Source organism: Echinops telfairi, unplaced genomic scaffold (genome assembly GCF_000313985.2).
Source record: "Echinops telfairi isolate 266 unplaced genomic scaffold, ASM31398v2 ScPeMD7_3533;HRSCAF=4204_0, whole genome shotgun sequence".
NCBI lineage: Eukaryota > Metazoa > Chordata > Mammalia > Afrosoricida > Tenrecidae > Echinops > Echinops telfairi.
In genome coordinates this window covers 8286135-8309414 of record NW_022107431.1, presented here as the reverse complement: position 1 = coordinate 8309414, position 23280 = coordinate 8286135, and the positions used below count along the sequence as shown (strand labels likewise).

The window sequence follows — 23280 nt, the reverse complement described above, 5'->3', positions numbered from 1 at the left end:
AATGTTCATAGAGCTGATCATAGTTTTACATATAGACTTTACATGTAGAATTAGTCTAAATTGTTAATTCTATAATTTATATATGTTTTATTAAATACTTCTATTGGGGACTCTTCCATCTCCTTCAGAGCCTCGGCTACTTTTTGATGGAACCAGGAAAACTTCTACAGCATTCCCTTCTCAGCGTGAGAACGAACACATCCAATGGCATCTTCAAACGTATGAAGATGGCCCAGAATTATAAGGTATCAAGACACTTAGAAGCGTAAGAGCGTGACCTAGCCCTTCCGGAAGTTTCGTGGGTGCCGACAGCACGTGGCTAGCTAGTCTGCAGCAGGAGCTCAATAGCTTCTCATTCTTCCCCTTTGTACAAGATGCAGTTCTTTTATGCATGTTCTAGAAGACTTCTCAGGGCAGGCCCACTCTCCATGTACTCATGGAATTAGTAGGAGAGGCATGACTTTACCCAGCACAGGTCATGCCAACCTCAGTAATTCAAGGAGCGCGCATTTAATTAAGCTTACTTTGGTTCTGTGTGAACAAAACACCAGCAGCCCAGAACTCATTTATAAAAACCAGTGTTTTAAGTGTGGCTGATGTTCTAATACTGACGGTAATTTGCTGTTGGGCATCAACCTTAAGTACAACAGAGCAAAAGCCCGCCCAGTCCTGCACCATCCTCACTACATCCCGTTTGAACTCACCGTGGCAGCCAATGTGTCCATCCCTATCTGTGTCTTTCTTGCTGGGGCTGACCAGCTACTTTACCAAGCAGGACGTCATTCTCCAGGACTAGTCCCTACTGCTAAGGTGGCCACAGGTGAGTCTCGCCATCCTCATTTCTAAGGAGCACTGGGGTTTCTACTTCTTCCACCATTCATTCTTCCAGCAGTCTCTAGTATATTCAGTATTCTTCCCCAGTTTCAACTTAAGTCTATCAAATGCCACACTTTTGTAGTTTAGATGTTTATCACAAACATGCTTGGAAGTAGAGTTCCTATTCCTTCTGAACTTTAGAAGCAACATTTCAACTCCCAATCACATCACTATTATTCCTTTCCCCCAGACAAGCGTTAAAATGATCATTACAAGATTATGATCGAATATACACACACATAAATAACAGACCACTTTTGAGGACTGATAGATTCTTTTATTAGCAGTCAAAACACTTCACACCGGTAGGAAAATAAATGTTCCTTCCTGAACAAGTAACTGGAAATGACTCAGAACCTTAGTTTTGGGGGGGGGGGGCTGCCCTTGGTGTGAAGCACACCTTAGAAGCCAGAACATTAGTTTGCTGAGATCGTTAAGGTACAATGGGAAAAAGTTATCTATCAATATTCATTAATTCCTCATACTCACCAAGTTCCCTGAAATTAAAACAAAATAAAGCTTCTATTTATGTAGTTTCTGATGACTCACAATATACCTCTATCTACATTTTATGGCTCCTTTGTTTTTAAAAGGTGCTCAATAGAAATCCAAACCTTATCCTAAGATCGTGAGTGTGCAATGACGTTGGTACTTTTTCACCGAGAGTGTATGATGACTACACAGTTCAAGCCACACAGCTCTCACAGGAGGATGTGCAGGGTGCCCTCGCTTCCTTCCAGCACGCCTCACAGTAAGGCTCTCTGGCACGTACGTAGGACGTGGGTGTGCTGCGCTGGGCAAAAAAACTCCCCCGGCAGCATTCTTTGTTCTTCTGGAAGAAATTACCATTTCATACTTTCTTCTCTTTTCTTTTATGAATACCAGGGCTAGACAGAAAATTTCAAATCTCATTTTTCCACTGGACAATTAGCAAGTGATCATAGCTTGTTGGGATCGTCAGGGTATGATTGGTGAGGAGGGACAATGCCCTGCTGAAGCCACACCCCTTCCCTTTCTTTCCACTGTTCTCACCATCATGTCAAAGCAGAAATAGAGTGCACTTGAGAAATTTCAATATTGAATATTATTGTAAGCTTAAGCTTAGTCGGACCCAGAGAGCTTTATGGAACTCAGAAAACTCAGCATATTAGTTAGTTCCATGCAAGCCACAGTCTAGCAGATTACTACTTGTATTCAAAGGCCCACTTTCAAAAGGGCCTGAGTTGTCTAGATGGTCTATTTAATACAGACAAGCAGTAATCTCATGACTCTCATTCAAGCTCCATGAAAGTCATGTAGCTGTGGTATATCGAGGATGGCAATCATAGCCTCCCATTTGTTCAAAACACACACACACACACACACACACACACACACACACACACTCAGCACTGCTGACAATGCTGAACACCTAAATACTTTTCTAACTGAATTCTAATTAAAAACTACCTTAAATTTAAAATATATATTTTAAACTTCAATATTGAAACTTCCATGTTGCTCCATTTTTCCATGGGAGGAAGAAATAGCAAAATTACTTTGGGGCAAGGGGGACTGAAAACAGAAATATGAAACTGAGAAGACATCCCGTCATTACACAGTTTGAAGAACACCCCTAATAGCACTCTCTGTAGCCACTGGGAACAAATGACACAGCCAGGAACGGGACTCAGGAAAATAAATGCAGGTCCAATGGGGGGGGGAGTTAGACATCAATGAAAACAATTTATAATAAAAGAACCACAAACACAAGGGTTTTAAAACTGGGATCATCACTGTTTTGATGCGATGGGACATGCAACTATATGCAGGATGTTTCTCTACATGTGTTGAATTACAATAGGGGTTTTCCTGTAAAAGAGGAGGAAGGGTCACGGCCTTAAAACACCTCCAAATTGTTTGCCCAACACACCTGCACACTGGCCTGAGCGGTTCTAAAGGAGAGGTGAAAAACAGGCTAACTTCATACAGAAGTCATAATCACTTGGACGCCGGTGGACAGCATGGAGGAATGCAAGACGGGAACCAGACCCAAAAGGAATCCTTACTGCATGCCCACAGAGCAGGCTGCAGCTCCGTCTGCAAAGACCAGACAGCGCACAGTGGGAAAGCCGCGCCACTGACTGATGGCTACATTTCTCCTTTCCTAGAAAAAGAGCGCGACATCAAGTTCCTGTCGTGATCATATGGTTTTAAAAATACTCAGAAAAGCAACCACAAGGAACAGAAACACCACATCAAGTCTTCGAAAAGAATCCTTCCCAAGGGAAGCGCGCAGGGGCCTCCTCCTGAGGTCTGTCTAGCCTCTCCATGGAGGGCTGTGCTAGAAATGAGGGGCACTGATGTGGCCTTGGGGAGGGAGGGAGGGAGGGAGGGGAGAAGAGGGGGCGAGTGCCAGGCCAGAAACATCCCTGCTCACAACCACTCACAGATTTTAATCAACAAGGCCTGAATTTCTCCACTTTGAGCACTTTTATACAATATGTCTACGTTGAGGACAAAGTTCTCATATTTGAAAAACTCAAAAGCACAACCACTTTCCTAGACTACGGCAGTTCTCAATTTGCCATCAAGCTATCTTTTAAAAATTTCTTCTTCAAGTGAAAGCACGTGGCCATCGATCAGAAAGACCACAGGTGAGAGCCACCGAAGTTACAGCAGACAGAGGACTGCTGACAGAAAAGGCAACTTTTCACAGAAAACGGAGTCATTCCCCTCGGGTGGGCCTGACTGCTAGGGTGTAGCTTCAGCAGAACAGGACCAGAAGGACGTCCCCCCTGGCCCACTCCATCCAGGGATGCCTTTCATGCTGACAATTGTCACTGCCCAGGCCACCGTAGCTCTCCGAAGAGAGCGTGCAATCGCAAGATGACATCATACAAAGCATCCCATAGTTTCAGTTGCCCATAACAAAATTCCAAAAAAATAAAATGTTCATAGCATTAAATTCTACTTATCAAATACTTGAATATGCATCATTTACGAAATGCTACAATAAAGCAGCTTTGACATAGTGCCGTTCTCTATACTACTACAAAATTGTCACATAGAGCTTAATCGGCTCAGTATCATAGAGAGGTCTTATTTTTTGCAAGCCATGTATCTTTCAGTTACATTCTCCCAGTTGATTACATTCCAAATTGCTTTTAGATAATCAGGTCTGACGTTTTTATACTGCAGATAGTACGCATGCTCCCACACATCAATTCCCAGCAGTGGAATAAGACCTACGGGAAAGAAGGGGGAAAAGCAAACAGTGAATTTCAACCTAAAGGCTACATCTTCTTGATTTAAACTCGACTTGTCCTAGACTCCTAAATGCAGTGTCAGCAGTTTAAAAGCACCAGGTGCTCTGCAGAAGTAAGATTTACAGCCTTGGAAACCCACAGAAGCAGTTCCACTCTGTCCTATTGGGTCGCTTTGAGTCAAGAGCTACTCAAGGGCATTGAGTTTGAGGCTTTTTAATTCTGAGCACACAAAATGAGCTGTTACAACATTCCCATTCATTTCAGTTTCTTATATACTAGGAATGTTCCTATTGACAACTCTACTCTGCAAGGAATCCATTAAGTCCACATGGAAGAAGCACACCAGCCTGTGTGATCCAAGGATCGTAAATAACAAAATCCAATCTGGAGGAGGAAGTGGTACGAGTTTAAATTGTGAACACCTAGTTTGCAAAGGTTACGAGTGACAGTGAGAGCCCAAAATTCACTTGCAGTGTCTACACATGGATTAAGTCTCAGGTGAATCCACTCTAGCCATAATCAAGGGATGTGAATAGCCTTGCTGCAAAGTCGATTATGGCAGACACAGTTAGGTTAAAAGGTAGTATCTTATCATTTGATATCCCTTTGACTCATTTAAAACTCAGGAATACAAAGAAAAAAGATAAACTCTACCCTGAACTTACATACTCCACATGAAGAACTTAGGTCTGTGGATACAACACTCTCCTTAAACAAACTCTTTGAGGCCATGATTGCTGTCCGCTAGGAAAACAACGCTCAGCCTGTGTCGGACCAGCTGCGGGCACAGCGCTGCTTAAAGTGGCAGACTGATAGCATTCTTCTTCCCAGAAATAAAGTGCCATCACGGTCATTTTTATTCTAGTGGGCTTTCTTACGGGGAGCAGTAGGGGTGTAGTTGAAGTTTACCCTTACATCACAGCCTCCCCAGCCAGGTCTACGCTTTATACCAGAGTTGGGGATGTCAGGCCCACAGGCTATACAAGGCCCACCAAATCATCCACACAGGCTAACGTCACCTCACCAAAGAGAAGCCATTACAGCTAACACGAGGGGTGAGCTTATTAACTATGTGACCAACGCTCGCAGGCTCATTTTTGAAGTTGATAATTCTGTATGGCCCAACAGGGATGTTATCTCTCTCTCTCTCCAAATGGCCCTCGGTATAAGAGGTTCCCCAACCCTGCTTTACAGCAACAAGGGCTCACAAATTCTGGCAGCTTTTATAAATGCTTGTGGTGGATCGATCCCTGAATGCGTAGCATGTCAGCAGCAACTCTGTGGGAGAGGAGGCTTTGTGCTCTGGTACAAATCTATAGCCTCGGAAACCCACAGGGTCGATTCCACTCTGTCCACGGGGTCTCAGGAGTGAGAACTGACTCAATAGCAGTCTTGTACTTTGAGGGCAGTTCGTTTTCCCAAAGGAGCTGTTCAGATTCTGGCAAAATCTGAGCACACTCAGGGCAGGAAGGCAGGCGAGCAAGTCTCCTTGCGGACATGGGTGCTCTCACGGGTGAGGGGTCACTGTAGAGTCTTCACACCAAGGATCAAGTTCCAGCTCTTTGCTAGTTGGCTTATGATTCTCTTTCCCAAGCTCTTCAGTGACCTTTTAAAAGGGCTAATTCCATTTGGCTCAACATTTTAAAAAAAAGGATTTGGTGAGTCCAGCCAGGAGCTCCTGAGAAAACTATTTGAGTATACCAGAGACCCCTCACGGGGCAGGAATCTGGGAACTCCGCATTTCCCAGGTTTCTGGCCCCTGTGTTACTACAGAACCGAGTCTGGCAGGCAGTGTCAGCCTAGGGGATGGAAGCACAAGCTCTGGGGCCTCAATGTATTAGATTTCTGCTCCTGGCTCTTGCCATTTACCTAAGCTGTTTTGATTTCCATGTACTTAATCTGGTTAGCTGACACCAATCCTTGGGAGGATGAAGCAGGGTTTGTATGTAAAACACGTGTTAAAGTGTGTATAAAATTACACACGCCTTTTGAGAAAGATGAGGGCAACATATGTACAAATGTGCTTTACACAATTGATGTACGTATGGAGCGTGGTAAGAGTTGTATAAGCCCCCAACAAAATGATTTTTTTTTTAATTACACACGCCTCGTTTATAAAACACCAGACTGTCATCTGTGAAGACTTGCTCAAACTATGACACGACTGAGGCTGGGTCTCAACACTGCTCATTTTCCTTGTTTCTAGTAAAACTCTTTGTTGGAAATGCTCTCTCCCCTAAAGATGTCTAACAATTCCCATCTCTCACCTGTTGTTCCTTGCAGGGGGTCCTGGTTAGCACAAGCAGCAATTTGTAAGTGTCCCCGCTCCTTGTTGAAACCAAGCCAACCCCAGCCGGAACCCTGAACACCAACAGATACGGCTGTCAGCTTCTCCTTAAACTTGTCGAAGGAACCGAAGTCACGCTTGATAGCCTCCAGCAACTGCCCTGTTCAAGAAAAAACAAGATCCAAAAACCCTCTGTGAACAGACTGTGCGTTGTAAGAAAGCACTGTAATACATATTGAAGTATTGCAAGTAAGCGTAATATAGAGGACATCACCTCACCCAGTGAGCCAACCAGTGTTTGACTCTCCCCACATCAGTACCCTAAGGTTTCACAGCGCTTACTAATACGCTTTGTGCTGAAGCGTGGCAGGGACTTCTGCATCACTACGCCATTCTTCAGGAAAGCAACAATCATTTCCAGTTGACTCTCCCCTGCCAACAGAAAACTGTACTTTGACTTCTGCCGGATCTGCTGCCACTTTGGAAGTAAACTTATAGATTCCGTGTGATTTTTCTCCAAAGTAGCCTATATCTTTCTATCTTAGGGACGATACTGTTTTAGAAAAAGTAACTATTACGGAACCAGAGGTAGATCTCAAGAAATATATTCACTGCCATCAAGTCAATTCCAACTCATAGCGATCCTGTAGGGCAGGGTGGAACTGCCCCTGGGGGTTGAGACGGTCACTGCTCACTTCTAAGGAGCGTGGTGCGTCTACTTCTTCCCCCAGACTGTTCGCATACTCCCTCCCTGCGCGATTGGTTCACCAAGACCTCGGTCTGAAATGCCTATTTCAGATGCCTCCAGCAGACTGGCTCTGCAGCACTGGTTAAAAGGAAAACACAGAAACCAAGAGTACTTAAAAGCAACAGGGAGGGGGGCCAGGTGTGTGCTTTCCCAGGGGCGGGGGAGTGCTCACTGAGCTGGACCTGCACATACTGTGGGGAAAGCTGGCATGGTAGGAAACAAGTCCAACCCCCTCTGGGCTCCTCCTACCTGCAGTTTTGTTTTTGTGTTAACTTTTCACTGTGAACTGGGTGAAGGTTTCTGGAGCAGATCAGTTTTCCAATCAACAATGAACACTCGCTGTTTGTGACCCCACCGTACAGCATCACTTATCCCAGTGTCACCCTTCTGAGCGATGTCCTTGATTCACGCGGCCCTCCTGATCTCAAGTTCATGATTCCAAGGCAGGCATCCTGCCCTACTGTAAGCGTTCTCCTTACAGACTATTACGGTGGTTCTCAACCTTCCTAATGCCGATAATACAGTTAATACAGTTCCTCATCTTGCGATGAACCCCAACTGTAAAATTATTTATATTGCTACTTCATAACTGTAATTTTGCTACTGTCGTGAATCGTAATGTAAATATCTGATATGCAGGAAGTATTAGGTGACCCCTGTGCAAAAGTCGTTCGACCTCCAAAGGGGTTGAGACCCACAGGTTGAGAACCGCTGGCCTATTTATCTAGCTGATAATTTGTGTTTGGGGGGGGGGGAACCAGTGGGTCATCCCCAGGCCTGTTCTAACAGGATCCTTTTCAGAGCAGTTGGTAGTGGTAGCCAAGAGCTAGGATGGTTCTAGCTCCTCGGGTCTCGGGCTGGAGAACACCATTCACAAGGTCCATCAGTCCAAGCATCTTTGATCTTCTCCACTCGTTTCCTCAGGAGAGGCAGAGACGACTGCTCACGACCTTGTAAGTCCCCAGTCACTACTCACCTGCTGTTCTTTTAAAAGCACACCTAGAAAACCCGATTTCCTAAGACAACTGACTTTATAATCCTAACAAACAGTAAAAATTAGCAAGAGGAGCTATCTTCAGAACTTTGTATAATTCTCAAAACAGTTCTGTATCGTAAAGATGAAGAACATTAAAGTATAAAATGGTTAAGTATCTTATTCCAGGTCCTGGTTTTTAACGTACATCTTGGTTAAAATATATATATATATATATACTTTTTTTTTTCAGTATTGGTCTTTCCCACTATAAATGAGATACATCTAAACCATATTCAAATACTGTATTTGACACCATATATGTGTGTGCATAAGTGTTTAAAATCTGGTGATATAGCTACTTGGATACTTTACCAATTTCTACTTCTGCCCCTTCCAAAGTTACAACTTTATTATGCTCCTCATGATGAAAAATGACTATTAGTAATACAGCAGAGAGAAGTAAGCTAACAAGAAAAACTAAGTCGTTCCTAATGTGCACAAAGTGCAGGTAAGAGTGCACCAAATACACCAACCTTTGGGTTCTCCACCACCGTTGGGGATCAGGTTGGTCCAGAAAATGGTATGGTTGATATGACCTCCACCATTGAACTTCAGTGCAGGCTGGAGAGCTACCTGAGTTGTAACATCACCTGAAATGTTCAAATGCAAGCACATTTTTAAATTTTTACTTTAAAACCATTTCACACAGTCATTTGGGGGGGGGGGTTGTTTGTTTGTTTGTTTTTCTTTGTAAAATGTCAGGTAAAAAAAAAATGTCAGGTAACTTGATCCTGGAAATAACACAATTTTAGGACTCTATTTAAAAAAAAAAAAAAAAAAAAAAGCCCTCCTACAAGTATTTGTCCCAGGAGGTTTCTGGTTCAATGGTGACAACGCTGACCAGGCAATGAGAGGCCCGTGTAAAGGTGGGAGAAAACTCACCCTGGACCCCAAGGAGCGCAGGCTTTTCTCAGACAGATGTTTCAGAACATGGAGTAATTAAGAGGATAAAGAGATAACATAATGGAATATTCAATGTCCAGTTCAATAGAAGATGCTACAGAATTTCCTGAACTCTCTTTCAAGAGTCCTTCACTGAGAAATATCCTGTTACATTAACAAGACACTCAACATATTCAAACTCAAAATTGAACTTCTCTCCTCCTCCTCAGGCAGCCTTGCCCACTCCCTGTAAATGCCACCCCTTTCCTCTCACTCCCCATCAGTAACACCAGCTCTACTTTTAAAAATATGTCCAGGATCCAATCACACCTGCCTGCCTGAGCTGCCACCCCCCTGGTCCAGACCAGCACCTGCATTAGTGCGGTCTTCTGCTCCCCAGTGTGCCCCCACAGTTCTTCTCAGTCCAACAGCCAGAAGGAACCTGAGACACCAGACCAGTCATGGCGCTCCTCAACCTGAATCCTTCAGCATCTCACCTACTCAGTGGAGCGGGGCGGAGGCATTTAGGAACTAGAGAAAGTTGTATGTTTCATCATTCCTACATCGCACTCTGACTGGCTCGTCTCCTCCCCGAGACCCTTCTGAAAGATGTCCAGTGGCCTACTAATGGGCTTTGGGTCTCTACTCCGCACTCCCCCCTCATTCACTATAAGAGTTTTTGTTCTGATGCCTTATAGCGGATCCCTTCGACACCTCATGATCCCACAGGCTGGTGTGCTTCTTCCATGTGGGCTTTGTTGCTTCTGTGCTAGATGGCCGCTTGATTACCTTCAAGCCTTTAAGACCCCAGATGCTATATCTTTTGATAGCCAGGCACCATAAGCTTTCTTCGCCACATTTGCTTATTCACCCGCTTTGTCTTCAGCGGTTGTGTCAGGAAGGGGAGCATCATGGAATGCCAATTTAATAGAAGAAAGTATTCTTGCATTGAGGGAGTACTTGAGTGGAAGCCCAATGTCCTTCTGCTACCTTAACACTAAACCTACAAATATATGCACATAGATCTATTTCCCCATCCTCATATATAAATATATTTGCATGTGTACACACCTCTATTTCCCTTGACTTTCGTCCTGTGTCCCACCATCATGCTCAGTCCCCACCTGGGTTTCAGCAATCCCTCTTGGTTACACTACCCTTGATGATGCCCTACCAAGCCTCCCACACCCTCCTCACCACCAATTTGGATCAGTTGTTCCCTTGTCCCTGGGTTTGTTAACACCACTTCCTTTCCCCCCACCTCCCCCTCTCTCATGTCCTCCAGGAACTGTCGGTCCCGTTGTTTTCTCCTCCAGATTGTTCATTTAGCCTATCTTATTTAGAGAGACCTGCGGAGATAATAACATGCACAAAAAACAAGACAGGGCAAAAGCAAGCAACAATATACAACACACCAACAACAACAAACCAATGACAAAACAAAACACAAGAAAGAAAAGCTTGTAGTTAGTTCAAGGTTTGTTGGCCTTTAGGAGTGTTTTCCAGTCCAGTCTGTTGGGGCACCATGCCCTGGCCCCAAAGTCCACCTGGGGACCTCGCCGCTCCATTCCCTTGCTGTTCTGTTGCACCCCATGTTTTTCCTCCGTGTGGAGGGATCAGATCGAGCGCAATTCCCACACTGTGTCTCTGGTGTTGTCCCCTGTAGGGCTATGGGTCAGTGAGGGGCATCATGTCTCATAGTGGGGCTGGCTATGTGGTCCTCTCTATGGACTGGCTGCTCTAATTGGGAACATCGTCCTCACAGCCTGGTGGGCCAGGTTGTGCTCCACTCTCTCCTCCTCCCCCTTCATCTGTACCCATGTGCTCCGATCAGAGCTCCCATCAGAGCTCTCCTGGAGCTGCTGATTCAATGCCGTCCTTTGAAATAAATTCTTCTGGGGGTGAGGGGCAGGTGTCCATGTAGTAGTTGGGATTGGGGCCAGCCCCCTCCATGGACTTTTTCAGCCTTCTCCCCTCCCCCCGACAAAAACCCCCCACATGCTGGGAAAACGAAATGAAAACCAAAGAGACTTCTAGTGGTCTGAACAGACAGACGATGTGCAGGCCACGGGAACCATGGCCTCAAGAAAGACACCACATGGCGGTCACGCAGTGGCTGGAGAAGGCATCCCCACGGCGCACTTAAAACAGACAGAAAAGTGCTGTCCAGCAGTTCAGTAAGGAAGAGAACAAGATGTAATAATAAAACAATCTCTTAGGAGTTTCTTGTTTTGATCTGATTTGGTTTGGTTTTCTACAGATACCAACTTTCTTTTCCTGCCCCGCTTTGTTCACAAACTCATTGGCTCAACTCAGAGTTTCCCCATTCATTTTTCTAGGAGAGGCATCCTTAAAGTAAATGTAGATTTTCGCAATTTTAATAATACTGGTAGTCACAAAATGTTCCTACTAGGAAAGAAATATGCTTACTGACAATTGAGTAACTGCTACATCTTAAATGAAAAGTTTACAAAATCACTTAAAAGTTTTAGTAGAAATTCCAAGGTCTTATTTAGAATTAAGATTACTTTTTTCTCTAATGGCCAAATCTAAAAATTTTATTTCACAGTCATTTTCAGTATACTTTTAAAGAAAACCCTGTAGCTACTTACTAACTTACAGGCCAGATAATTCAGTAATAGCGAAGCCTGCCTGCAGCAGCTTTCACTAAACAAGAAAAGCTTTGATCTCAAAGCAAAATCATGTTTTGAAAACAAGAGGCTCCTGGCCTATGTTGCCATCCAGGAAATACTTACACAACTGGGATACTCCCCCAGCTCATCCCCACCCCCACCATGACCACTTCCTTTCTGCGTCTGCGATTTTGGAAATCAGAGAACTTTTCCCGTACTCAAGGTTCCCGATTGTCTCAAGAAAATCTCCCAAAATGTGGTAACTTCCTCTACAGGTTGAAATACTACATTTTCCCACTAGGTGACACTACTCAGATGACACTGTCTAAAAACCACTCAATTTCATAAGCCTAGAGTTCAATAAAAACCTTTTGGAAGATTACTTAACTGTGTATCTTAATAAGGCAGACACACGCTTTGGAAACAAGGCTGTGATCATTATTTCCTTGTGTAAGCCACTGAAAATCAGTGAAGAATGGTTTTATATTCAAACATAGTATTTCCATACACACCACCAACTGCACAATCTCTAAAACATCCGCACATTACTGGCTTCATCAATTGAGCACTGTAAACAATAGTAACAACTCCATACTCTATTCTAATTGGACTGCATATATTAATGAACAGACACCCCACAGAGGGCATTTTTCTTGGGAACAGTGACTCCTGGGGGCAATTCCCAGCGGAGCATCAAGTCTCACAGCTAGCCAGCAGCTCACTGGTGGTGAGCATCATCAAGCACACTCCGGCCTTGTCCTCTCCCACAGAAGGCAGGCAAGGCTCCCCGGAGTTCCACAGGATGGGGCAGCACAGGCTCCTTGGAGCGCCTGTGCTTGGGCTCTGGACCCTCCAAATCCCAAGCCAGATCCCCACCCCTCAGTCCCCAAAAGGAGAACCAGTGATTACAGCTCCTCTCACACGGCAGGCAGGTGGTCAATGCTGTCAGCTCTCCATAGAGACAGCCCTGTTGCCAAGGTCCCCCCAGCCAGTGTCCAGGCAATGTGGTTTGGGAAGATGAACTGCATTCACACAGCAGTCCCATTCCCATTTCCAGCAGATGGACTCAAGGAACTGGACTTGAGAGGCCAGGAGTGTTAGGCTGACACCCAAGGGCACTCTCCGTCCCACCCTCCCGCCACCCCAGCCCTATCCTGTATCTGGGCCACAAGTGGAAAGGACAATGGAAACCCCAGCGACCAGACATTTCCCAGAAGCACACTACATCACATGGGCAGGCTGTAATTGCTAACCTGCAAGCATGCAAATGCACAGCCCCCTACTATAGAGTGATTCCACTCCCAGTGGTTCTTGCCTGTAATCTTGAGAGACAGATCCCCAGGCCTTTCCTTTGTGGTGCTGCTGAGGGGCTCAAACAGCCAGCCCACGTAGGCTAGTCATCAAGCACAAACCACTACACACGCAGACAAGACGCAGAAAGGAGTCCCAGAGAGCTGCTATCCCAAGGGCATAGAACTGGCCAACACTGGACCTTGGTTTCAATCTCTTGCTTCGAGGGTGCCCATGAATGGTGGCCCGTCACTACACTCTTGTAATGCCCGCCCGCCCCCCTCATGAGGACAAGCATTAATCTTGTAGGTGTGGCTCTGCCATTGTGCATATGTATCACTGAACGTTTTTGCCCTGTCATCAACCCCCATTGTTTGTGTGAATATCAGTACAAGTCAACAATCTATGTACTGCAATCCAGTTTTTTAAAAAGGGAAAATGGAGCTCCATATTAAGTTTTCTTTAAAGCTCTGAAGTCACCCATGCTAGGCTGGTGGCACTGTGGTTGAGGCATTGGGCTGTTAACTGTCAGGTTGCAGTTCAAACCCACCCCCAGAGAAAGAGGAGACGGTCTAGTCTCATACAGACTTAGTCTTGGAAACCCTACAGCAGTGGTTCTCCACCATTCTAATGCTGCGACCCTTTCATACAGTTACTCACGTTGTGGTGACCCCCCAACCATAAAATCATTTTCACTGCTACTTCACCACTGTCATTTTGCTACTGTTATGAATCGGGCAACCCCGCGTCATTCCACTCCCAAAGGGATCACGACCCACAGGTTGAGAACCACTGCCCTCTAGGGGCATTATGAGTCGGAATCGACTGGACAGTAGTGGGTTATTGAAGGAAACCACATGTGTAACAAAAATAGGGCTTTTAAACTTAATTGAGCTGCCCGTCAAGTCAGTTCCAACTGACAGCGACCCTGTACACAAGAGAAGGAAGCCCGGGCCTGTGTCACTCTCACAATGGTTCTTAGGTTTGAGCCCACCAAACCAGCCACTGCGTCCATGCATGTCTTTGAAGGTCATCCTTGAGTAACAATAATAGTAAAATTCATAAACTTTAATATGCACATGGGAGTTTTCTGAGGCAATACAAGACGTTCTTACAAACTCATCAAAACACTACATCTGTAATGAGTTATTTTCAAGGAGGAAATAGTTTGGAAAGCTCAGATAAAAATGGGATGAAAGAGAATAGAACTTTTCCACTTAGTTTTCCAAGCCTCCTGTATTGTTCTTTTTTCCTTTCTTTTTTTAAGGAGAGCGGTTCCTGTGTGAAGCCCAAAGCAGTAACCATGTGGCCTGGACGCACCTGGGCACACCCGTCCTGGTCGCATTTCCATGAGGTTCAGGCAGACCCCCGGGCGTCCTTGTCCCTAAGAGTTTCACCTAAACCAACCCGTGTTCCTTCGTCTGCGAGCAAGGCTCGCACCTACCCTTTGCCAGAGCCTCGTTATACTTCTCCTCGGTGACGTTCAGGTTGTTCACGTACGCGGCGTGGTGTTTGCTGTGGTGCAGCTGCATGATCTGGGCGTTAATGTGGGGCTCCAGGGCGCCGTAATCGTAGGGCAGGTCGGGCAGGCTGTGCTTCTGCCGGGAGCCCAGCGCTCCCACGGCTGGGGCCAGCCTCCAGCTCCAGCTGGAAGAAGACACAACGCAGATGCACCTCGCGCTCCGCGCGCCCTTGACGCGGGCACTTTCTCTCCCGGCCCCGACGTTTGGGGAAGCAATGCACCTGTGTGCCATGAACTAACAGTCCTGGCCGAGCCCGAGTGACCCGCCTGGCCCTGGGCGCTAATACCCATGCCAAGCCGCGACGAGCGGCTGGAAGGTGCACTTTCACCTCCCCCCACCCCCACCCCCCGCGGGCGGCCCTCCTCCCCAGACCCCAACGTCCGTGAAGCCGGGTGCTCGCCCCTCCCAGGCGGCCTGCGGGGACGCGGGGACCCTGGCAGGTCCAGTGGGAGGGGGGGGGGGGGGCGGACGAGGGGTGCCAGCCGGGCCCGCAGCTCCGGGGCCATCGCTGTTCCCCCCTCCCCCCCGCTCGCCGTCCTGCCCTTAGTGCCCTTGGCGCCCCGACCCGCGTGCCCGCCGCAGCCCCGCGGCCCTCCGCACCGACCCCGCCGCCTCACCCGCTCGCCACCCGGCACAACATGGTGCTGCGATGCCGCCCGGGGCGCGCCCTCACGATGCGTAGGCGTCCCGGTGAAGCGTCAGGACTCAACGCTACGTCCCGGCCTCGGGGCAAGGGCACCGCCACCGCCCCTTCCGGCAGTCGCGCCCCTTCTCCCGGAAGTCCCGCCCCTTCTCCCGGAGAGCCCGCCCTTCTGTAAAGCCCCGCCCCTCCTCCCTGAAGGCCCTCGCCCCACGTGCCCTTCTCCGGAAGGCACTGCTGACACTGACTTCCCGCAGCCGCCCTGTCAACACGAGAGGGCTCGTGACGTCCCAGTGCCCGCTGGGAACTGCGTGTTTGCTGCACTTCGATAATGTATCTATCTCCAAAAGGAAGCCCCCCGCCCCCCGCCGTCATATTTGCAAATTGGTGCAGCTCTGCGCCCGCTCACCTTGACCCTCTGCTACCCTAAATCATGAATTTGTAGACATCCCGTTCCCCTCTCGCCCCGCCCCGTGGTATTTGGGCAGCCTCTCAGAAAGGAAAGGACCCCCTCCCAGCTGTCCTACAGGACAGGCCCTGAAGAAGAAGAAGAAGTATCCGTCCTAGCTGCCGGATACTAACTAAACTAGTGAACGCTAGTTCCCCTTCAGCCAGTTACAGGCTTTTTCCACACCACTCCCCAGTGACGTTGCTTTGCCAAAGTAACTGACCTTACTGACCTTGGGACTTCCTCCACTCAACAGCCAAGTCCAACTTTATCTCCAGTAACTAACCGTCTGGCTAATTGCTGTTGGATAAGCATTAGATGTCTAACTACAAGGTCAATGGTTCAAACCCACCAGCCACCCCAGGGTATGAGAATGAGGCTGTGCTGGAAAAGATTTGCAATCTCATAAATTCTATATAGGGTGGATATGAGTTGGAATCAACTTGATGGCAGTGGGGATTATTATTACACCAGGCTCACTGCCTTCAAGCCAATTTTGATTCATGGTCACTCTCTGGGACAGGGTAGAATTTGCCCCTGTGGCTCTCTTTATGGGAGCAGAAAGCCTTATCTTTCTCTGTAGGAAACTGAGAACCCGGATGAAAGTGTTACTGGCCTATTCTCTACACTTGTAACCACAGGGCTTGGAAGACCGGCTCCAGTAAGAGAAGACCTTCACAGTCCCAAGATAGAGATAAAACCTAATATACATTCTCCAGATAGAAAGAGTTCTCTCTACAACTGCCCTCCTTTAAGATGCTCATGTACCGCTGCCTTTTGCAGACACCAGGCTTTTTGAGTCAGCTTATCCTTTGTCTCTTAGTTGCCTGGTATTTACAGTATTCAACCTTTACCTGCCAATTAAGAGGAAGCAGGTTCTTCAGATATGCCCTCTATAATAAGATAAGCTACCTCCTACATACGGCCTGGGCTTTTTACACACACTAAGAGGATGCATATCTCTAAAAGCATCGCTGTTGTTTGCAGTTCTTAGAGTGATTGTCACCATTAAGCACTATTGTTTACAAGACAGATACTTCCTTTGAGATGTTCTCCCCAGATAAATCAGGATATCTCAGATTCACACTTTGCCCAATCTATTGTATATGTGCCTGGTGGAGGTTTGCATGCCTCCTTACTATAAATGTTAGGTAGCAAGACACAGGAATGGGGGTTGTCCCTCTCCATGCCTGAAGGCTTTCTACAGGAAGTTGGAGGAGAACCAGGCGAGCCTTAGCCAGCCATAAAAACTACTGGGCATGCGCCAAATTCAGCCCCAACTCCACCCACTAGCCAGGTGGGCAGTACACCTGGGCGGCCTGAACTAGGCCCACCTTCTTTGCCCTTCCACTCCTGTCCTGTACCCGGCACGGGCGTGCCGTGATCTCCCTGGCCTCAGGCTACCACGTGTGGGGGTACAGTAAGAATTGAGGTATTTCCCACTCGAGAAATCTAATTACTAGTTACTAATTAATAAATAATTACTAGCTCTCTCTTGATTCCAACATTGGGATGATGAACCCCTGTACCTTATCTTTTCCGTCTTATTTATTTTTCCTTACCCACACAAGCCGCTCCTAAGGACCTGTTCCACTGTAGGGCTGAATCCCACATTTCTCCTGTGAAGCTGCTACCCTGCTTCCCCGAAAATAAGACAGTGTCTTATATTAATTTTTTTTTAACATTTTATTAGGGGCTCATACAACTGTTATCCCAATCCATACACACATCAATTGTGTAAAGCGCATTTGTACATCGTTTCCCAAAACATTTTCTCTCCATTTAAACCCCCGACATTAGGTCTTATATTAATTTTTGCTCCCAAAGATGCGCTAGGTCTTATTTTCAGGGGATGTCTTATTTTTCCATGAAGAAGAATACGGTACACATTTATTCTTTATTGTTGTATTGTTTTATTAAAAGAGACCTTGCACTTCCTGTCTGTTCCAGCTGCACTGCAGCCAACAGTGAGCTGCGTGGCAGCGCTCACCGCTATGGTCCAGAGTCCAGAGTAACACTAGCTTTGGAGGGCCTTATTTTCGGGGAGGTCTTATTTTGGGGAGGTGCCTTATATTTCAGCGAGAGGCAAAAACTGTAAGTAGGTCTTATTTTCGGGGGATGTCTTACTTTCTGGGAAACAGGGTACCACCTTGGGGTTTGGAGTTACTGACCTTGGAGTTAGCAGCCCAACACATAACTCCGCCACCAGGGGTCCCTTATTATAACATAGGTCATTGTCTTTCCCAAGTCGTAAGCCCTGGTGGTGGAGTGGTTACACAATGAGCTCCTAACCCTAACCACTAGGCCCCTCCACAGGAGAAAGACTTTGCTTTCTACTCCCACAAGGAGTTACAGTCTAAGAAACACAAGGGCAATTTGACCCTGTCCTATTGGGTCGCTATCAAACAGCAGCAACTCCGTCGCAGTGAGTTTGGTTCGTTAGATTCTTAATTCTTAGTTTGGAGGGTTGTTTTTTTTCATTGTGTGAGGCACAATCAACTTGATGGCAGTGGGCTTGGTCCTCTGGGTTAGTAGTGTCCGTTGAACGCCCACAGCATGCCTGCAACAGTGCTGAAGGATGTACCGGCATCCCCTTCATTGATCCCGAGGGTTGGTTTATTAACTCTGGTTACTGAAATCGCCTCACTGAGCTGGGGCAACTTGCCCTGGTTACGCTGCTTATCAGTCACAATTAGAATCCAAAGGTCGTACTTTCTAGACTACTGAACTTTAACAATCAAGTTTTGTGTGTTTGTTTGATATCATTGAGCCAACTATGAGTTGGTATTGACCCAATGACAGTGAGCTCATCTGAGTCTCGGAGCCAACTGCTGGGGAGAAAGTTAGAGACAGGGTCCGAGTCTAACAAGCGTCAGGTGTCAAATACTTTCTCAGCAGTCACAAAGACCGGAATTGTGTCAATCTTCCCAGGACGCAGAAAGCTGGGAAGGTTTTTGATGTGAGTTGGGCCTTCATTACATATTGTAATATAAAAGGAAGCATATCATAGGCACCCAACAAGGTTTGCATTGCTCTCTCCCGTCCCCTCAAGAACCGTAGCAAGGATGACTCAGCTTTGAGAACGTAGAATGCGAAGAGGAACCCTTGCTTCAGGGCAGGAAGGGCTGTGGCCCGTTTACAGGCAGGAGAGTGTAACTACCTGTCTGTGATGGGAGAAGGCGCTCATTCCGGTGGGAACGAGGTTAGGAGTCAGTTAGGGTACGCTTCATGTGTATATACAGTTCAGCCACTGGCCTTAGCCTGGCGTTCAGCTTTCATCAGACCTACATGGTGCACAGTGACACCAGGAAGGTGCTTAGTCATTAGGCCAATCAACCAGGACAGGAAAAAAGGTAACGGAAACTAGCCACTGGGAGGTTAGGTTATATTGCGGGACTTACAGCCTATGTCACAAAACCAAATGTGGACGAATTGTCCAGCAGAGAACCAAAGCTCTGTGGACCTTCATCCAAATCACAAATTTTAAAAATGAAAAACTCAGACAAGGCAAGGCTTTGAGCCACTTGGTAACAGGAGGTTAAGGATATTTGGGGCAAGGGGAGGCGCACTGAAAGTAGTTTCCTGGCCAGATAGTCTGTTGTTGACACCATGAATGCTGGCTCCTCTGGAAGCTGTTATACGTACTACCCAGCCTGAGGTAGGAAGGGCCAGTGTTAGTGTGTCAGTGAAATGCTGTTGGTTTTGTTTTTATTCAACAGTTTTATTGGCACATAATCCACATATCATACAAATCATACCAAGAAGAGTTGTACAACCATCACCACAACCAATTTTAGAACATTTTCTTCATTCTTTCACTCATCGTGGTTAGCTCCCCATTCCCCCAACCTCCCCTGCCATACCCTCAAGGAACCATCCATGCATGTCTCTATAGATTTACCGATCCTGACTTTCATATACAGGAAAACACTTTAAAAAATAAAATAACAAAGTAAAACAGAAAAGCATCAGTCAAAAAGAAAGCCGAAAATATTAAAAACTAAAACAAATGGCCATTTAGCTGAGAAGCAACAAAGCCCACATGGAAGAAGCACACCAGCCTGGGTGATCACGAGGTGTCAAAGGGATCAGGTATCAGACATCTAAGACCCAGAACAAAATCATACCCAATGTGAATGGGGTGGACATGGGGGGCGGAGGTGCAGTTGAGACCCAAAGCCCATCTGTAGACAATTGGACATCCTCTCACAGAAGGGTCACAAGGAAGAGATGAGCCAGTCATGGTGCAGTATAGCACCAATGAAACATACAACTTTCCTCTAGTTCTTTAATGCTTCCTTCCCCCCACTATCATGACCTCAATTCTGTCTTACAAATCAGGTTAGATCAGAGCATGCACACTGCTACAGATAAGAGCCACAACACAGGGAATCCAGGAGAGATAAACCCCTCAGGGCCAACAATGAGAATAGAGATACCAGAAGGATGAGGAGAAGGTGGGGGGGAGAAAGGGGGAATCAATCACAAGGATCAACCCCCTCCAGGGGAACAACAATAGAAAAGTGGGTGAAGGGCAACAGAGGATGGTGTAAGATATGAAAATAATAATCTATAATTTATCAAGGGTTCGTGAGGGAAGGGGAAAATGAGGAGCTGATATCATGGGCCTAAGTAGAAAGAAAATGCTTTGAAAATGATGATGGCAGCATACGTGCACATGTACTTGATGTGATAAGTGATGTAAGGGCCCCTAATAAAAGTATTTAATTAGGAGCAACTTGACTTAAAAAAGTATTTAATTAAAATAAAATAAGAAACCCAGTATATACTTTAGAGTGGTAAATATATATATTCTACTGCTTATCGTTCCAGAAAGATAACAAGAAGTTTTGTATTGTTTCACAAGGATACTGCCTAGAATTCAGTTCCCCTCAATTTACATCTGACAATATACTATGCACCTTTTAAAAAAACAGAGAACAAATGTAAATGGATCATAAGGGAGATCAAATGATAAGGTGCTAAAGTTTAACCTAACTTTATCTGCAACAATCCACTTTTTGATGCATTCTGTGAAATGTAGGTGTTTTACTGTGATCCAGTGCAGCCAGTTTTACTCACTCTATGGCCAACGGAGAGATAGACATTTTTATTTAGAGAGCAAGCCAGTGAGGAGACTACAGAAGTGTAAAACCGACTGCGGTGTCCTGTTTGAAACTGGAACACATACAGAATAGATACCTTTGGTTTGGGAATTGACCCTTTGGGGGTCATACAACTCATCACAAGCCATCCATCCCGCCATTGTGTCAAGCACATTTGTCAAGCCTTGGTATTTTCAATCACCTCATGTGCATGGAAAAGCTAGACTAAGGGAGACCAGAGAAGAAGTGATGCCTTTGAATGACATGTCAGCAAAGAATATTAACCATACCACAGACAGCCAGAAGAAGAAAAATCTGTGTTGGGAGAAGTACAGCCTGAATGCTCCTTGGAAGCAAGGATGGCAAGACTTACCTCACGGTCTTTGGACATGTTATTAGGAGTGATGGAGATGTTATTAGTGATGTTATTAGGATGTCCTGGAGAAGGACATCATGCTTGGCAAAATAAAGGGTCATCAAAAAAGAAGAACACTGTCAACAAGCTGGATCGGTAGAGGCTACAATGATGGGCCCAAGACATGGCAACGATTGAGAAGGTGGCACAGGATCAGGCAGTGTTTTATTCTGTTGCTCACAGAGTCATTGTGAGCTGAAACCAAATCAGAACGACAAACGTTCACAAGTAGCCATCTAAGATGCACTTGTTGGTGTATCTATTCGTCAGTTGCAAAAGAGTATGCAGGTGAGCAAAATCACAGGGAAGAAGTAAGTCTACAAGGCTGGTGCCTGCAGGACCAAAGACCTCAACTGCCCTGAGCCCAGAACTACAGGGAGCCCTGCTACGGCTATGAACCAATCTGATTGGGGCACAGGTCAGAAGTGGTCTTGGTCAGAGAAAGAGAAAAATATAGAACAAAATTCAAATTCCTAATCATGACCCGACTGGCTGGACCACCAGAGACCAGCAGTCTCTCTGAAACTGTTGCCCTAAGACACTCTTTAAATCTTGAAGCAAAACTATCCGCTGAGATGACCTTTTGAGATAGTTAAGGTTTATTGTGCCAACATGGCCAATGAACACATGTGGGATTAATTGAAGGGCAGAGCGATAAATGGCTCAGCGAGCCGAGCCTCTCTTGTCTCTTGCTCTTTGATTAGACCAGTGTGTGGCTGCCTTAGCTTGTTCTGTGCCTCCATTTGCAAGATACACTACCCGGGGGACACGTAACCCGTGGACTGTGTCACTGTAATTTGAGGTTCCTTCAAGACCTGCTTCACCACACTATTGGAATTTACATCTCTTGAGCTGGGGACTGTCGGATCCTGTCATCTGGCTGACTGTTGGTGACCTGCATTGTTATTTGCTGCCTGTGGCCGGATAGCCTGAATTGCTCTACAGAGGACTACCCAGTGGCCCTCAAGACTTGAAGGACTGCCAGTGTCTCACAGCTGTCTCACAGGAGTGAGTTGCACTGAGCCATTGTACTGGTTTATAGATTGTTTATTTGTTATGTTATCTATCGATCTATATAAATATATATAAAATTATTAGTGTCCTGGTTGTGTTTCTCTAGAGAACCCTGTCTAACATTAAACAGGAAGCAGAGTGACACAAAGTCAAGGGCATTCCCCATCATGGTGCTGCTGTCCTAAAGCATCATCTGAGTGCAAAGAGTAAACACTGAGTCCAAGCAAAGAGGAGTAGGCAACAGGGAGGACACCGGCGTACTGAAAGGGGGAAAACCAGAATGGTTGTCCGAATGGGAATGCTGACACTATGTGAAAAATGGAACATTGTCATGGGCCAATTTGGGAACTGTTAAAGGAAGCCTGTTCAGACAAACAAGCATCTCCAGACATTGTCAAATGTCCACGGGGGGACCAAACCAGCACTCGCTGAAAATCGCTGTCATAATGTCACACTACTACAAAAATGTCAAACCAAGCTTGGGTTTTCTTGAGAAGCAAAATCAATGAAGCTTGTTCTTGTTGTTGTAGTGTTGTTGTTAGGTGACTTCCCATGATCTCTAGCTCATAGCAACCCTCTACACAACAGAAGGAAACACTGAGCACTGCCCAGTCCTGAGCCAGCCTCAACTCTTGGTTAGGTTTGAGCCCATTGCTGCAGCCATTGTGTCAATCCATCTCATTGGAAGTTTTCTACTAACATGTCCCAAGTGTGGGGATTGAAGTATCGCCATCTTTACTTCTAATGAGCATGCTGGGTGCACTTCTTTTTTTTTAACATTTTATTAGGGACTCATACAACTGTTATCCCAATCCATACACACATCAATTGGGGTGCACTTCTTCTGAGACAGATTTCTTTGTTCTTTTGGGCACCCGGGGGACTTTTGATGTTCTTTAACACCGTAATTCAAATGCACCAATTCTTCTGCGATCTTTCTTATTCTCTGTCCAACTTTCACATGCGTCTGAGGCCACTGAAAAGATCATGTTTGGGTCAGGTGTCCCTAAGTCCTCAGTGTGACATCTTAGCTCGTTAACACTCTGGGGTCTTAAAAGCTTGAAGGTAAACAAGTGGCCATCTAGCTCAGAAGCAACAAAGCCCACATGGAAGAACATATCAGCCTGTGTGATCA

The 23280-nt window shown here is 46.1% G+C and overlaps 1 protein-coding gene across 1 annotated transcript; it reads right to left on the bottom strand.

The window, feature by feature from the left end:
• Positions 1 to 1131: 1131 nt before the first annotated feature.
• SOD2 (superoxide dismutase 2) lies at positions 1132 to 15247 on the bottom strand. The gene is made up of 5 exons (XM_004701926.2): positions 15141 to 15247; positions 14445 to 14647; positions 8669 to 8785; positions 6392 to 6571; positions 1132 to 4103 (listed from the first exon to the last, which is right to left on the bottom strand). Exons 1-5 carry the CDS (start codon positions 15161 to 15163, stop codon positions 3958 to 3960), a joined length of 669 nt encoding a protein of 222 aa, XP_004701983.1. The 5' UTR covers positions 15164 to 15247; the 3' UTR covers positions 1132 to 3957.
• Positions 15248 to 23280: the final 8033 nt, after the last annotated feature.

Excerpts from the sequence above, each read along its gene's own strand:
- SOD2 (XM_004701926.2), bottom strand. The coding sequence starts at position 15,163 with ATGTTGTGCCGGGTGGCGAGCGG. Across the intron at positions 6,572-8,668 it reads CGGTGGTGGAGAACCCAAAG|GGCAGTTGCTGGAGGCTATC; the intron begins GTTGGTGTATTT and ends TTTCTTGAACAG. Across the intron at positions 4,104-6,391 it reads CCCCCTGCAAGGAACAACAG|GTCTTATTCCACTGCTGGGA; the intron begins GTGAGAGATGGG and ends TCTTTCCCGTAG.